This window comes from Channa argus, chromosome 16, assembly GCF_033026475.1.
Source record: "Channa argus isolate prfri chromosome 16, Channa argus male v1.0, whole genome shotgun sequence".
In the NCBI taxonomy this organism is placed as follows: Eukaryota; Metazoa; Chordata; class Actinopteri; order Anabantiformes; family Channidae; genus Channa; species Channa argus.
In genome coordinates, this window is record NC_090212.1 from 3,501,227 (window position 1) to 3,515,727 (window position 14,501).

Sequence of the window (14,501 nt, forward strand, 5' to 3'; positions counted from 1 at the left end):
AACTAGTACAAGGGGGTAACAAGAGTGGCCAGCTCAAAACAAGCTTTACAGTTGGTGTATAAAAAGCACTGTGATGTGGGAAGCTGCCCTGGTGGCCAATTAGCCACAGTCTGGATACCATTTAGCCTACTGTAGTTGCCAGTGAACTCATGCACTCTAGCAACAATCTACAGTGAACTTCCAAGTTCAGTGTGGCAGACCTTGCTCATATTCCATCGCTAATGGAACTGTTCTGCAATAAAAGATTGTTATGTCGGACCTGAGCTCTCCCATCATTCAACTGTAGAAGTTTTGATGATTTCTTCATAATTGTAATGTAAAATCTATGCTTGAATTAAATCTTCTAAAAGCTGTCTGAACATTGTCTATTAGAAGACTACATTTTTAAACTTTTCTTCGCAAGATTTGTTTACAATGTGACTTTTTAAACCCGTTTTCCAAGAGCAATATGTTTCTCTGTCTAAACAGAAAAACAACTAATAAACCTACTCATGGCCTGTTGACAGCAGGGAAAAACACAAGGCTAAAGAAAGGAGCTAATGATAACCTTGGCTGGCTGTAAACAAGAGCTATGTGCTGCAGAGACATCAAGAATTCAACCAGCCACTGACAGAAGACCTAAAATTAGCCTAATGTTTACCCCCGCTGAATAACAAAGGCCAGAAACATACTGCTGTTGAGTTCTACTTCTTGTGGCTTTTATGTATTAAAAGTTATTTATATCAATAGTATTTTACTTGCTGTAAACTTTGGAATTCTGTCTAAGATGATGTAACAGTAGTCACCAAGAAATACTGTGCCAACACTTAGTCCACTGGTTTTAATACTACTTTATGAATTCAGACTAAGAGTGCTGATGGTAAATTCCCAGGCCATATGAGTGGAAATTCTAAGGATCTGCAGGGAATTCCACATTTTGAAAAGTTGAGAGGGCTGTACTAACTGAAAACATTCAGGAAAAAAGGAGTTGTAGGAGAGGGGGGCTTCTGGGCAAGCAGACAGATAAAGGAGGATTATGAAAGCACGAACAGCAAAACACAGCAAGAACATAAGTGAGAAAATAAACAAGTGATGGTTTGCCAGGCACTGGCTCAGCAGAGGTACTTCCCCTTATGTGCACAGCTGGATTTAGGAGACGGTGAGCAATTCGCCCCTCTCTTCTCCCAGACTCTGACACAAGTAGGGGAATTTAGCTTTTCTGTGCTAGGCTGCTTCAAAAATAGCACTGGATAAATGCATGGTAGAGACTTAATAGCAACAACAAGAAGGAAGTACTCAGTAGCATGGCCATCTACATCAAAGAGTAATAATTTCCTCAGTCAACAATGTCCTGAAGCAATGACAGCCAACTCACTTCACATGCAATATTGTACAAGGTACATTAACTGATTTGTATCAAGGATAGCAAAAGCTTAGTGTAATGACGGAACTACTGGTCACCAGTACTGGGGGCGGAGGGATGGCGTGCCAGAGCCACGCCTGGTGGGGTGGGATTCAATCCCGCAGCCTTCTGCATCCCCTAGGATCACTGGAAAAAACTGCAATAATGGATGGATTCTGCAATTCCTTTGTTACATACAATGCTGAAAATCAGTATGTATGTAAAAGTATTGTGTAACAAGATTCATCAAAGTTGTTAGCCAAAAAAAAACAAAAAAACTTTCCAAAACGGTTAATTCTTGTGGCTATCATGGCTCAGGAGGTTAATCAGTTGTATACCAATCCCAGTATTGTTGATTCAAAGTGTCCTTGAACAAGTCACTGAACCCCAAGTCCCAAGTGAGTTGCTCCCAGTGATTGCAGGCAGCTCCCCCGTTGGTGTGTGACTGGCTAAATAAAAGCAGCATAAAGAGCTCTGGGGACCGATAAAGACTCAAAAGTTGAAACTCCTGAAGCAACATGCCCACACCAATACAGCCCCTGCACTCCCACTAAGCATTAAAAACTAGTTACAACCTGTTGAACAGCAGAGAAGTCAGCCCTTCAAAAAAAATGTAGGCAGTTTTCTGTCTGAAAGACCACTAGGGTGTGGAGATGTTAGTCCACGTCTACACTGAGCTGGGAAAGTCCAAATATCATATGTGCCAAACACTCATCCACCAGTTTCAGGATGTTTCTGCATTTATATGGCTCCACATTACATACACTATTTTCAGTTCTGCTCTGTGCATTATTTAGAACAAGCAGGCAAGAAGAATTTGAGCTAAAGTTTTCAATTATGCCTTTGTCAGGGAACAAGCAAAATCATATAAAATAACAAAGTTATTTGCCCATCCAGAGAAAGGAGTCTCACTGCCACGTCACTGCCACCATCAGTTTGGGGTTGGCAGTGCATTTCCACAAAGCTCCCTGTGCACACTAAACCACCAAGCCAATGGTCTCAGATTTATACACTCCAGAGGAAAAAAAAAAAAAAAAGCTTTTTAAGTCTAGACAGAAGGGAAAGACGCATCTATGGCTTGGCTTTATGTAGATGTAGCCTAAGATTATTCCTGCACTAAATATGTAACCACACCTTTCTCTCTCTAAAATGGAAGTTCTCTTCCCCTAAACCAGAGCTTATCGAAACCGCCTCCAGAGCGTGTAAGTCTGAAACTGCCAGCCTAATGCTGTTTACAGTGAAAACAAACCAGCGGTAGTAACACTGTTATATCAGTACCTAAATAGGTGGACACAGCAGTGCTACATCTCAAAACAGTAGGACTTCTTTGACTGACAAGACACAGAATGATATACAAGTTCTTGGAAATGGATTTTTTCTTTGCTTGTAACAATCATCTTTTTATTAGGGCGGATATTCGTTTAGTGCAATTATTACAATTTCCAAGGATACTGGAAGTGTTAATACCAATAAAGGATTGTGAAGAACCCAAGAGTCTTACAGGAAAGAGCAAAAGTGACATGTTTCATGCCAAGACCAATGTTTTCTATGTCTTTGTAGAAAAGCTCAAATGTTTACAGTCAAAGATCCAGGATAAGACCGTTGAAGTAAAAGACAAGACTGACAATCACATGTGGTTAAGTCATGCAAATGTGTTATCTGGAACTAATGGTCATGTTGTAACTGCTTTCTCCAGCAGACGTTCATATAAATATAAACAATAAAACCACATCTCCCTTCAAACTAAACAGTCTTGATCCAATCAGTTCTTGAAAACTGGCTCTCTTACTTGCCAAAACTACCATATTTGCCAAGTGGTGATACTATCTCACCATTTACATGTTGAGGCCAAACCAGAATTATTCAGACTGTTCAAAGAAATGCCTTGAATTTTCTTTCTAGGTCAAATTCCTGGGTCAGCTATAATAAAAAAACATGCGTGTTTTACGTAATTTAATGCAGATCATTTATCCTGTTTGGGCTGGCTTTCTCGTGAATCATGGTTCCTGAGAGATTATCAGGTCAGCAGACAAACAGGCAGTCAAAACAGACTCGTCGTAATGAACTGCGATTTATTTCATCATTTCACTCCAAGAGTATAAACTTGCTTTGGGGTGAATGTGGTATTGATTCAACTCACATTGGCTACTAGCATCAGTGAAGTTGTGATCAGCAGTTTGAGGCATCTGTCTGAAATTTAGGACCATCCAAGGGAGCTATGAAACAAACCATTTGAATATATCTGGCTTTAAGAGGAATAAAACTATAACAAATATCTGGTAAATGCTTTCCTGAATAGCAGAATAGTTATTGAGTTTGTTAAGGGTAGTTATAGTAGTTTTTTTATTGAGAACTAAAGCATATTCACTATGAAAGAATCCTCCATTGGCAACTACTTTTAATGGAAAGTAGGTAAAACATGCACAAAAAAGTTGCTAGATGATATCACACAGTAATTTGCATACACCGGATGTCACAGCTATAGTGTATGATTAGGCACAATAATTATTTAATCTACTTCCGATAGGAAAAGATTTCATGTATAGCGCCGTATGTACTGACTGCTCTACAGAATGACGTGTTATAAGCTTATTGCGTTGTACCTCACTTGTAAGTCGCTTTGGATAAAAGCGTCTGCTAAATGACTAAATGTAAATAAGCTAACTCAAGCAACTAGAGTCTGTGTGTTTTCACAAAATATAATCGAACCTAAATTTTCAAGTCAATTGTAATTTTTAAACACAAAGGAGAAGTAGTTTAGTCACAGAAAAAATAGGGATCCGTCATCACTGGCAAATTCTAGTGACGTTTCTCTGAAAAAGGACCTAAATGTAAACTTTAAAAAAGTCATTAGATAAGTCAACAGTGGCTTTACAAAATATATGTTGCAAAAAAGAGCTCGAAAGGTTGATAAATCTAGTGACAAAGTTGCTAAGCTAGGAAAACAGAAACAATTTTTTTAACATTTTGAATTAATGCTTTCAATTTATCCAGAAGAAGTTGCACTTTATGATTCTAAATTAAGTCTTTAGGTACTCACCGGTAGTTCAGAGGGTTCAGGGAGAAACTCAGCATCTTCTCCAAAAATAAAATCTGGCGGCAATTCTGGATACCGAGCATTAAATATGATGTCCCCTGCGAGAAAAGTGGAAAAGTTTCAGTATACACTAAGTCTATAAAAACTTAAAGTCATATCTTAAACTTTGTCATATATTTTTTTGGGTAACTCATATATCATGAGTTATTTTTTTAAGTTGAACTTTGCTGAATTACAAGAAACCATTCTTGTGGACCAAATCTAACAGTGGTACTTCTTGTTTTTTGTTGCTGCAATAACCATATCTGGGGTATTTCAAAGTGACCACTTAAAATAAGGAGCAACTAGACAATTATTACAAAAGCACCCAGATCACATAAAGCAAAGCTGAAAGCAAGTTTGATTCAACATGAAAGTTAAAAGAAAGATTAGTGCTAAAGTGTTAGTGCTGTAGTTACAAAATCAGAAACAAATGACCAGTTTATTCATATAATATATTAAAAACCCCTACAGACTGGAAACAGAGCTAACTGGAAGGATAAGGCATCATAACACAGCACACTGCTTTGGCTAGTTCTCAATGTTCACTGATATTGCACAATTCTATGTGTGTGTGCTCCAAGACTGTTCTGCTTTTTTGTCGTTCCAGTAATGGCAAGAAGTGACAAACATATGGAAAGATTTTTCCATTGAAGAAGAGTCCAGTAAAGGGATAAGAGTATGACTGGAAGTCTTTAAGGGGGGCACAGGTCCAGACAGATTCTTGGATGTGCAATCTTCACAGGATATACGCTGCTTTGTCATTACAACCTGGGAGTTTGTTCAGTGCATAACTTGCCTTCTCCAAGAGTGTTTCAGCTAGACATTTTAGTGAGGGTACAATACGTACGAGAACAAAGACCTCAGATTGTTGTTTAGCAGAATCAATAGCAGTGGGGAAGTGGGAAGAGCCTGGACATGCATCAGTTGTACTTAGCTGTGCTAAACTGTGCTATGCATTTCCAGTCCACAGTGTAACTATACTGTAGAATGGCACAGACCAACATGTGGCCCTACATCACTGACCTAACAAAACATTCACGCAAAGGAGAAAGCACTGGAAAGTTCAGCAACTACTATAGCTGCAGAGATGTCATGTGCCACAATGCCAGTGGCATTTTTAGTTTGCAGCTTTCAAAACTCTGTAAATTGAAGGTGCTTTCCTGAACTGAGACAGTTATAAATTATGTATTAACCATCTTAATGGTAAAGGCAGGGTAGCTTACATAGGATTAATTACAATACAAAAACAACAACAGAATTTTACATATAAGCACTTTATATATTCAACTTTATACTTTTTTAAGCACTTTATCAATTAAAATCACTCCTCATTACTCATGTATTCGCATTCAGATATTATACAGGATTGAAATCTCATTCTGTTGTGGCGGATGTGACAACAACTTCTTTTAAATGTAAAACCACCACAACTGTGTTGCACATTCTTAAATCTTACACACACCTCGAATCTAGCCACAACATCCTGATGTAGGTCACAACCATGATTGCCTGGACAGATTTCTAGCCAGTACTGCAAAAACAAGCAAATCCCACTTCCCCTAACTTGCCATAGGTTTTTTCCCCAAGCTGGGCAAACTTTACACTAAACATTGCACACAGACAAAGATAACACCATACACCAAGTTATGCAATGAATCTAACCTGGTCATGGGTTTTTACTTCCCTCTGACAAATATCTTAAACCCTCTGTTCAATGATCTTGTCAGTAGCTCATCAGTCACAAAAGCCTGTTTCACCAATTTAGCTGACAGATAACTGTTTTAACCTGCATTGATTTTGATCACATAATCCTGTCAACATTAGGTTTTGTACAGCTAAAACTCATTCACTTCTGGTAGCATGAGAGATATTCCTTGTTTTCCATTTCCTAAACTTCTACCTTCATTAATGACACGCTAATACCCATGTAAAATTAAGAGAAGAAAGCTGATCCTATCTTTTTATGACGTGTGTGCACAGACAGGCCTTACTTTGGTCTTGTGAGTCACTGTAATTACACCAGCAGCAAGTTAAAAATCATTCTAATTCATGATTATGATCACTTAACATTTAGTTATGTTGCCCACTGGGCTCTTTCGGAGGCATGGAAAAGACTCTGATGTGGGAACTTGCTTTAGAAGTGAGAGACAATTCCAGTAAAAGTTCAGTGGCACAAACAACATCACTTTTACTGGTATCATTTTACTGATTAAGCACCATCTTGTTTTTGTAGTTAAGGAATTCCTGTGGGCTTTTAGTCTTACAGCTTGCTACATCTCTAAGCAATGACATCATCATGATTTTTCCATTTTCATTGGAGTTTCTCCACATAACTATGTTTAGTTTAAAAAGGTGTGCTGAATACAGTATTTACACCCCTTTACTTTTCCTACACTTAATTGTGTTTATGGAATATTGTTATTAAAATTAATGTTAATAATAAAATTCTAGATTTCATTAGACACTCAATTTCTTTCCATTAGAAATAGTAGTAATTACAAGTACTGTAAAAAGATGTTTTTGCAAAATTTGCAAATGAAAAACAAATAAAAAAAAAAACACATCTCTCATTTACAAAAGTTTTTAGTCCCTTAATTCAGTACCATCTAAAATCCCATTTGGCACCAGTTACAGCCTCGAGTCTTGCAAGATTGTTTGTGGCAAGATACTTAACTCTGTAACGCTACTGCAAAAAACTGAGTATATATAGCTCTGGAAAATACAGGCAAGGACACATCTTGACTCTTCAGGTCTCTCAAAGATGTTCAAGCAGGTTGGCATGCAGTGTACCTTTAACTTAAAGTGGTTGAGTTTAGCAAATATACCATAAAAGACAGCTCTATACTGAGAGGGCTTTCCCATCTCTGCAGAGAACTAAAACACTGTTAAGAGTGGCCGCTGGGTTTTTTATGGGTTGGTGAGAGTAGATTTAAAATCAAAATTTGCACATGCAAATTCAGACAAATCATAAACATAATCCAACACGTGCAAAAACATTAAAATGGGCTCTGAATACTTTCTAAAGCTACTGTGCTTATTTTAATATAGTATTTATGGAGTTTTGCATAAAAACTCTAACTTGTCCGTGGGTGGGCTTGACCTGCAGCTCTCATCTACAAACATCTCTGGGATAGATATTCAATGTTTTGCGAACAGGTTTTACCTGAATTCAATTCAAAAAAGCAGGGACATTGTCTTGCAGGTCCATTAAACCAGACTAATTAACCTGAGCACAGTAGAAGATCTGCAAATTAAAATCCTGTCCGCACTTATACATTAGAGCACAAAGAATTGCTGGTAAAGATGGTATAACAATTGTCATGAATTGTTCAATCAGCATGATTACTCCGAATTTCTATTTCCTATTCATTCATCTAAGACTAAATTAATAATTACAGACAGGGAAAAATGAATTTAAAGACTGGGAAGAGCCTAAGCTGACCCCAAGTTCCCAAGTTGTACTACAACTCTGTGACTAAAAAAGGAAAAGCAAAGCTTTACTATTAGTTTCTCCCACCAAATTGCCTTGTCAGAGGCCAAAAATAACAGTATTGCGTCGACTCAAGGCTCAGTAAATCAGTGGCTATTTACTCAAACCAACACATCAGGCTGAACTTATCTGAAAATAACAAACAAGAGAGTGACTTGTTTACTTACATTTGAGGGTTTCTCCAGCATAGGGGATATGAAGTTTGAACCGGTCACAGCAAGGCCCAGGAGTCAAAGAAGTACATCTGAACATGAAAACAACAAGGGAAGGTCAGCAGGCAAAGGCAAGCTAGAACAATAAAGAACAAGACTCATGTAATACTATGAAATATAATGCAAATTAACTGCATAGACAGATAGATGCTCACAAAAAATGATTTTTGACCTTCGGGTGCATTTTCAGAATGCACCTAAAATGCACTATAACCTTTAAAAGGTGAACTTAATTTGACCTCCTTAAACTTTGAATGCACATGTCCAGCTGGTCAATATTTTAGCACTGATTGCATAACATGCTGCTCTCTAACAAGGTAATTAACTGCAAAAATCATTTGATTCATGGATGATCTACTAAATGTACTGGTTTGATCTCAATTTAGGGCCACTGTGGTGCAGGGGTTACAGCGTGCGTCCACCAATCACACAGTTATTGGTTTGATCCTCGGCTACTCCGGTTACATGTCGAAGTGTCCTTGAGCAAGAGCAAGACACCTGGATTGCAGCTTAGTTGCTCCATGAGCGTGTGGGTTCTTGGTGTGATTGTGAATGGGTGGATTAGAAGCAGTGTAAAGCGGTTAGAGTACCAATAGGTATAAAAGCAATATATAAGTGCAGACCATTTATTTAAAAAGTCCCCTGTCATCATGATGTTCAGATTTTGATTATGGGTTCATGAGACCAAGACGACACCAAACAATTGATAAGTTATTCAGACATTGACATTTGCAGTATTGATGGTGCCTTTCCAGATGTGTAAGCTGCCCATACCATAGGCACTAATGCAGCCCATACCATCAGAGATGCAGGCTTTTGAACTGTCCGTTGATAAGCTGGATGGTCCCTCTTCTCTTTAGTCCAAACGATATGGCGTCCATGGTTTCCAATAAGAATTTTAAATTTTGATTCATCTGACCATAGAACAGTTTTCCATTTTGCGTCAGACCAGTGAACACGGCGGCATTTCTGGATCATGTTCACCTATGACTTCTTCTTTGCATGACACAGCTTTAACTTAAGTTTGTGGATTGTACAGGTAACTGTGTCCACAGACAGTGATTTCTGGAAGTGTTCCTGAGCCTATGAAGTGGTGTTCAGTAGAGAATCATGCCTGTTTTTAATGCAGTGCTGCCAGATTTGACCTTCAACCTTGTCCCCTGAGCAGATTCCTCCTGAATATCTTTTGATGCTATTATATACTGTATTTGATGGGATCTTCAAGTCTTTGCTATTGTATGTTTAGGAACATTTTTCAGTTTTTTTTTTGTTTTGTTTTTTAGACACAGTTGGTCAAATTGGGGAACCTCTGGCCATCTTTCCATTCGAGAGCCTCTCTGAAATGCTACCTTTATACCCAGTCATTCCAGATTTGAACTGTTCACATTGTAAAACACTGGCTCTGCTGCACATACTGATTTTTTCATTTTAGCCAGATATGTACCTAAACAACATGTGTTCAGTCTGTGAGTTGCGAGCTATGGTTGCTAAATCCACCAGAAATGCCAAATAGTCATCCCCCCCCTGTAAATAATTGAATAAAACCAAAACAGGAGATAAAAAGTAAATATCAGATGTTAGTACTTATATTAAACTGTGTAGATGAGTCAATATGTGTAAATATTTCTTTAAAAATTATAAAAATAAAAATATTTATCCGTTGGGTGCAACATTGCAGTACCAAGAGACTGATGTACCATGTCTTTCACAATAGGAAGAAATTATGCACAACTACATCTCACCCGGTTTTGAGGTCTGTGACACGGAGACAGTTTGTGGAGTCCAGTCCAACACGCCCATTCCTCACTACGCTGCACAGCAAAGGCCGCAACTCGGGTGATATCCGGTGCAGTGCGACCTCAGGGGGCATGTTGTTCATTTTGTCCGCTCTGAGAATAGTGTTTCAAAATACAATAGCATGAACTGCAGATTCAACGAACGTGAGCTACATCACGTCGGTGACAGGATCATTCGCAGCTGTCATTTCCTGGTATCATGGAAATCGTTATTGTTATGCACATCAGAGGGATAAGGTCTTTCGGAGAAAAAGTATTTTAGGCAAAATAATGTGCTGGCTGACAAAGCAATTTATTCTACCTCGATATCACTGAAAGTTTAGAGAGAGTTATAAAACCATGTTTTTCGAATGGAAAAGAGCTATCGCGAGGAGACAACTTTAGCTACGCCGCTTGCCTCCTCCTTCATTATACACTTCCTTGACCGTCCACGTTACACTGAAAACACATAACGAAGTACTTCTATAAGCTCCTGCTATACACATTTGTTTGCCCTAACTGTTACTTTCATTGTTTCGAGGAAAGTTGGGCAACCGCTTGTATCAGAATTCAACACTATTTACTTTAAGCTTGTTTTAGCCATCATTAGCTTACGACAGACAGAGGCGTCAAACTGGATCAGCGATGAGCATTCTCGAAAAATAAACTGTTCATTATTATCAATCTAAATACACAACATGGTGTGTTAGAGTACCTGAAAGAACTGTAAATAGGATAAGTTCAGCGTTAACTCCAATGTTTACTTCATTCTCTCAAAACTTCCGGTACATGTTGTTTGGGTCCTTCGGAAAGCCCCCTACTTAGTTGCCGGTTAAATGCCTGTTAACACAACGGGGGTTTTCATTGCCAGCAACCAAATTCCCTTCGTTATATGACTCGCACAGCCTCTTTCCATTCACTTGAATAAACATATATGGTTTTAAGAAATGTTACATGTGTATATGTTGATTGAGTGACAACAACGAGTCTGGCAATAGCTGTACGGATATGTAGCTATCGTTGCATGCTCTTTAACGGTCACTTGATTGTGGTCGGGACGAGTTGTCCACTCTGCAAGACCAAATTTGAATTCCAGGTAAATATTGCGTCACATTTTTCAACTGTTTGTCTCAAGGCACTTTGTTCAACTTTCTAAAGAAGCTGGGACACATAGCCGTTTTATTCCACAAAAATCCTATTATTTGCAGTAAAACATTTGGTTACATGTACTTGCTTTAAATTCGATATCCATCGTGTGACGGAGCAACTTTGAACTCGCAGCTGTATATAAATATTTAGTTGCGAAATTAGGATTTGTAGGCATAGTTTACTGTAACACAAGTCAAACTTATATTTTGTATTACTTGAATATGGCACATATTTGTGCAGTTATAAAATTATCATAACAGTCAGTACATGGAATCTGAGTTAAGCTAATTGAACTTGACAAAGTTCAAAATGGAAAAAATGGATCCAGTTGTGTAACTCAAGATATTTAGTTGACATAATTGTTTATTTAATTGTGTCATTGACATTGTGCCAATTGACTTAACAATTGTGTTTAGTTGGACAGTTGTTTAGGATTTACTTTCCTTTGACATTTCTGAGTTTAGGGTCACAATATCGTTTGATGTGAACAACTTCAAAACTTATAAGAAATAAAAATCTGAGACTGCTTTCACAATAATATAACTTAATGGAATGTGTCTCGGGGGTAAGGACTGAAGTCCACTCTTACCATCATTATGGTTAGCATAGTTTAGTTGATTAAAACATTTAATTAGTTTCCACTATGGATGTTATCTACATTACTGCAAAAAGAGAGGTGTACAATGCTTTCTGGGAAGTGTTTACTTTAAAATCCTAATTTATTACGTTTAGAGTACTACCAACATTCATTCAAACCATTATCTCAAGTTAATGAATATACTATTTAGTATACATAAAATATTATATACCCTGATCAGCAACAATATTAATAACTATATGTAGATACCTGTCTACCACAACGTTTACAACCACCAACTGTTGTTAATCTTATCGCTGACTAACAATAAAGTTTAATGCATGACTTTTACGCTTAATCCTGTATTGGTTTTATTCAGTAATTTACAGGGGAGGGTGACTGTTTGGCATTTCTGTTGGATGTAGCCACCATAGCCCACAACTCACAGACTGAAAACATGTTGTTTCAATCTGGCTAAAATAAAAATGAAAAAAATCAACAAAAAGATTTTAAAATCAGTATGTGCAGCAGAGCCACTGTTTTAGAATGTGACGAGCTGATTCACAACTGGAAAATTCCACCTGCATGGAGAAGATTCTGAATAAGTCAGAAAAGTATCCGGTAGAAATCACAACAGTAAATTGTGTTAATTGGATATCATCCAGCCATTCAAAATGTCATACTGTAGGTCTTATTAGTTTAACATTCAGCTACAGTTGAGTTTTCTTTTGAATCCCTAAATAGTATTTTTAAATAGGAAACTATGGCACTGGGGAAAAAAGAGGCTTTTACAAACTAAGTGTATGTGATTCAGAGGTGGGGGTGGAAGAGGGTAAGATAAATATATTGGTGATTACAGTGATTATCTTAACTTCTGAAAGCATTTTTAAACATAAATGGTCATATCATTGTAATAACAATCATTATCCAGTTAAGTCTTGAATGCCTAACCAGACATAGGCAAAATATGTAATCTTACAAGTTCTTTCAAAATGGTTCCAACAGGAGTTTCATCTGGATTTTGATTTCAGCTCAGTCTAAATAATTTAACCCAGTGCATGCAACTTTGATTTGCATTTAAATTAAATTGTCATTTTAGAGAACAGTTTGTTCTATTACTCGCCAAACTGTGTCAACATTTATATAATGTCACATATAATATTTTGCCTGAAGCAAAGTGCAACCTTTTTTCAAGCTGTAGGTAATAAGTGAATGGTTAAACAATTTTGGCGTGAAGCTGTAAACACCTTTTCAGGTTTGTCAGCTACAGCGTCATAATTCATCTTAAAATTCAACAAGCAATAGAGGCCTTTAAAAGGGTCCCCTGCTGTTTCAATCGGTCAGACTATGCAAACCTCAAAATGTTCTCCTGCAGTGGAGATATGGAGGGTTCTAGTCTATAGTCTTCCATGCCTGCAGAGGGAAAACAATATGCTACTAGATGTGGGAGAGAGAGAATTGAGCCATCCTACAGCCAGCGGCCAAGCTTTCCAAGTCTTCCACTGCCTAGGAAGAGATTTGAAGAGATTAACACACTAGTATTAGCTCTGATACAAGCCGAGGATTGAATTAATTAAAGACTTTGCTGGGCTGCAGTGCGTTCACGTGGTGAAGCATTAAAATACCCCCTCCATCCCCAAGAAGATTGGAACCTCTTCAAGTCAGACAGTGATGAATGCTCTATTTTTACCTTTTTCCTTGTTTTCATCAAGCTCATGCTAATGTGAACGATATAATTATTTGAGGTGACTTTTATTTAGAGGTTGCATTAAAGTCAGGTCTGGGCATTCTTCTTTTTTCCATGTTTATGAAAAGGCCTACAGGAAAGCCGTGAAAATTTAGAAATTTTAAAAGTTCCCTAAATTATTAAGGTATAATTTAAATACAGAATTATTAAGATATGTCACATAAAGAAATTAGTAGTTTTGCTGCTATAGAAATAACACAAATGTGTCATAATCAGATCATGACTGAAGAGGCTTTTGATGTGGTGGTGGTTGGTTCCTGCATGACGGACTTGGTAAGGTGAGTAAATTTAGCTATTATTTAACCTTTTCGAATCAGTCACTATAATCAGTGAAGGAAATTGTAACAGTAATATCAGGATTATGTGTGCCTCCTAAAATTAATCATATATAAAATGAAAAGGCTGACTACAAAATGTCTATTGCTCAATCTGCATTCAGGAAACTCCTCTGCTTCCTCAGGTAGGCCCAACAGGAAAGACGTCGCCATATTAGGACATGTTTTTCAAAAATGCAAAGCAGTAAATGAAGCAAGACATTTCTAAATCTAATAAGATAAAAATAGAAAAAAGGTTTGCTGAAATGTATTAAACTCTCTGTGTCTATCACAGCTGAAAACCCTTTTTACAGCATTGGAATGACCTGTCATTTAACCCCAGTGACTCACAGCTTATAGGTCAGAACTTCTTCAAGGAGGTCAATGTGGAGGATCGGGTAAAAATCTGGATACTTCTATGTGCCTCTAAAATGACTTCAGATGAAACAGTCCAAAATGGAAAAGTTAAACAAATCACAGCTCATTTCCACACAAGGCCATAATGTGTGAGGAAAATTCACAACCCCCACACATTACTTTATTTCCTCACAACCCAAAAGGTTGAAAGCCACAGTTTTAACTAGGCTTCATTCACTCTCACCATATTTGGCTGTTTGATAAACTTTTTCCCTAAACAGTAACTGTCCACTCATTCAGTCATAGCTTTAGCAACCACAACTAAATACGGCAAGCGATATATAGAAATTTGACTTCCACACATGTATCTTTTAAGATCCACTTGACATTTAAAGAGAGGATAATAAAGTGACATCTTTG

At 37.5% G+C, this 14,501-nt stretch overlaps 2 protein-coding genes across 4 annotated transcripts in view; one reads left to right on the plus strand and one right to left on the minus strand.

Annotated features, from left to right (window-relative positions):
* The window catches only part of babam2 (BRISC and BRCA1 A complex member 2), a 72,443-nt gene extending 61,660 nt beyond the window's left edge, over positions 1-10,783 (minus strand). The window contains exons 1-4 of the mRNA XM_067478627.1: positions 10,653-10,783; positions 9,905-10,051; positions 8,118-8,194; positions 4,422-4,516 (exon numbers count right to left, since the gene is read on the minus strand). Coding sequence (XP_067334728.1) covers positions 4,422-4,516; positions 8,118-8,194; positions 9,905-10,041 — 309 coding nt within the window. The 5' untranslated portion in view covers positions 10,042-10,051; positions 10,653-10,783. The remainder of the gene's footprint in view (positions 1-4,421; positions 4,517-8,117; positions 8,195-9,904; positions 10,052-10,652) is intronic.
* A 115-nt stretch (positions 10,784-10,898) lies between these two features.
* The window catches only part of rbks (ribokinase), a 37,445-nt gene continuing 33,842 nt past the window's right edge, over positions 10,899-14,501 (plus strand). The window contains exons 1-2 of one of the 3 annotated variants that reach the window (XM_067478630.1): positions 10,899-11,033; positions 13,627-13,688. In XM_067478630.1, the coding sequence (XP_067334731.1) occupies positions 10,962-11,033; positions 13,627-13,688 (134 nt within the window). In that variant the 5' untranslated portion in view covers positions 10,899-10,961. The remainder of the gene's footprint in view (positions 11,034-13,626; positions 13,689-14,501) is intronic. The other 2 variants (XM_067478628.1, XM_067478629.1) reach the window with 2 other exon arrangements.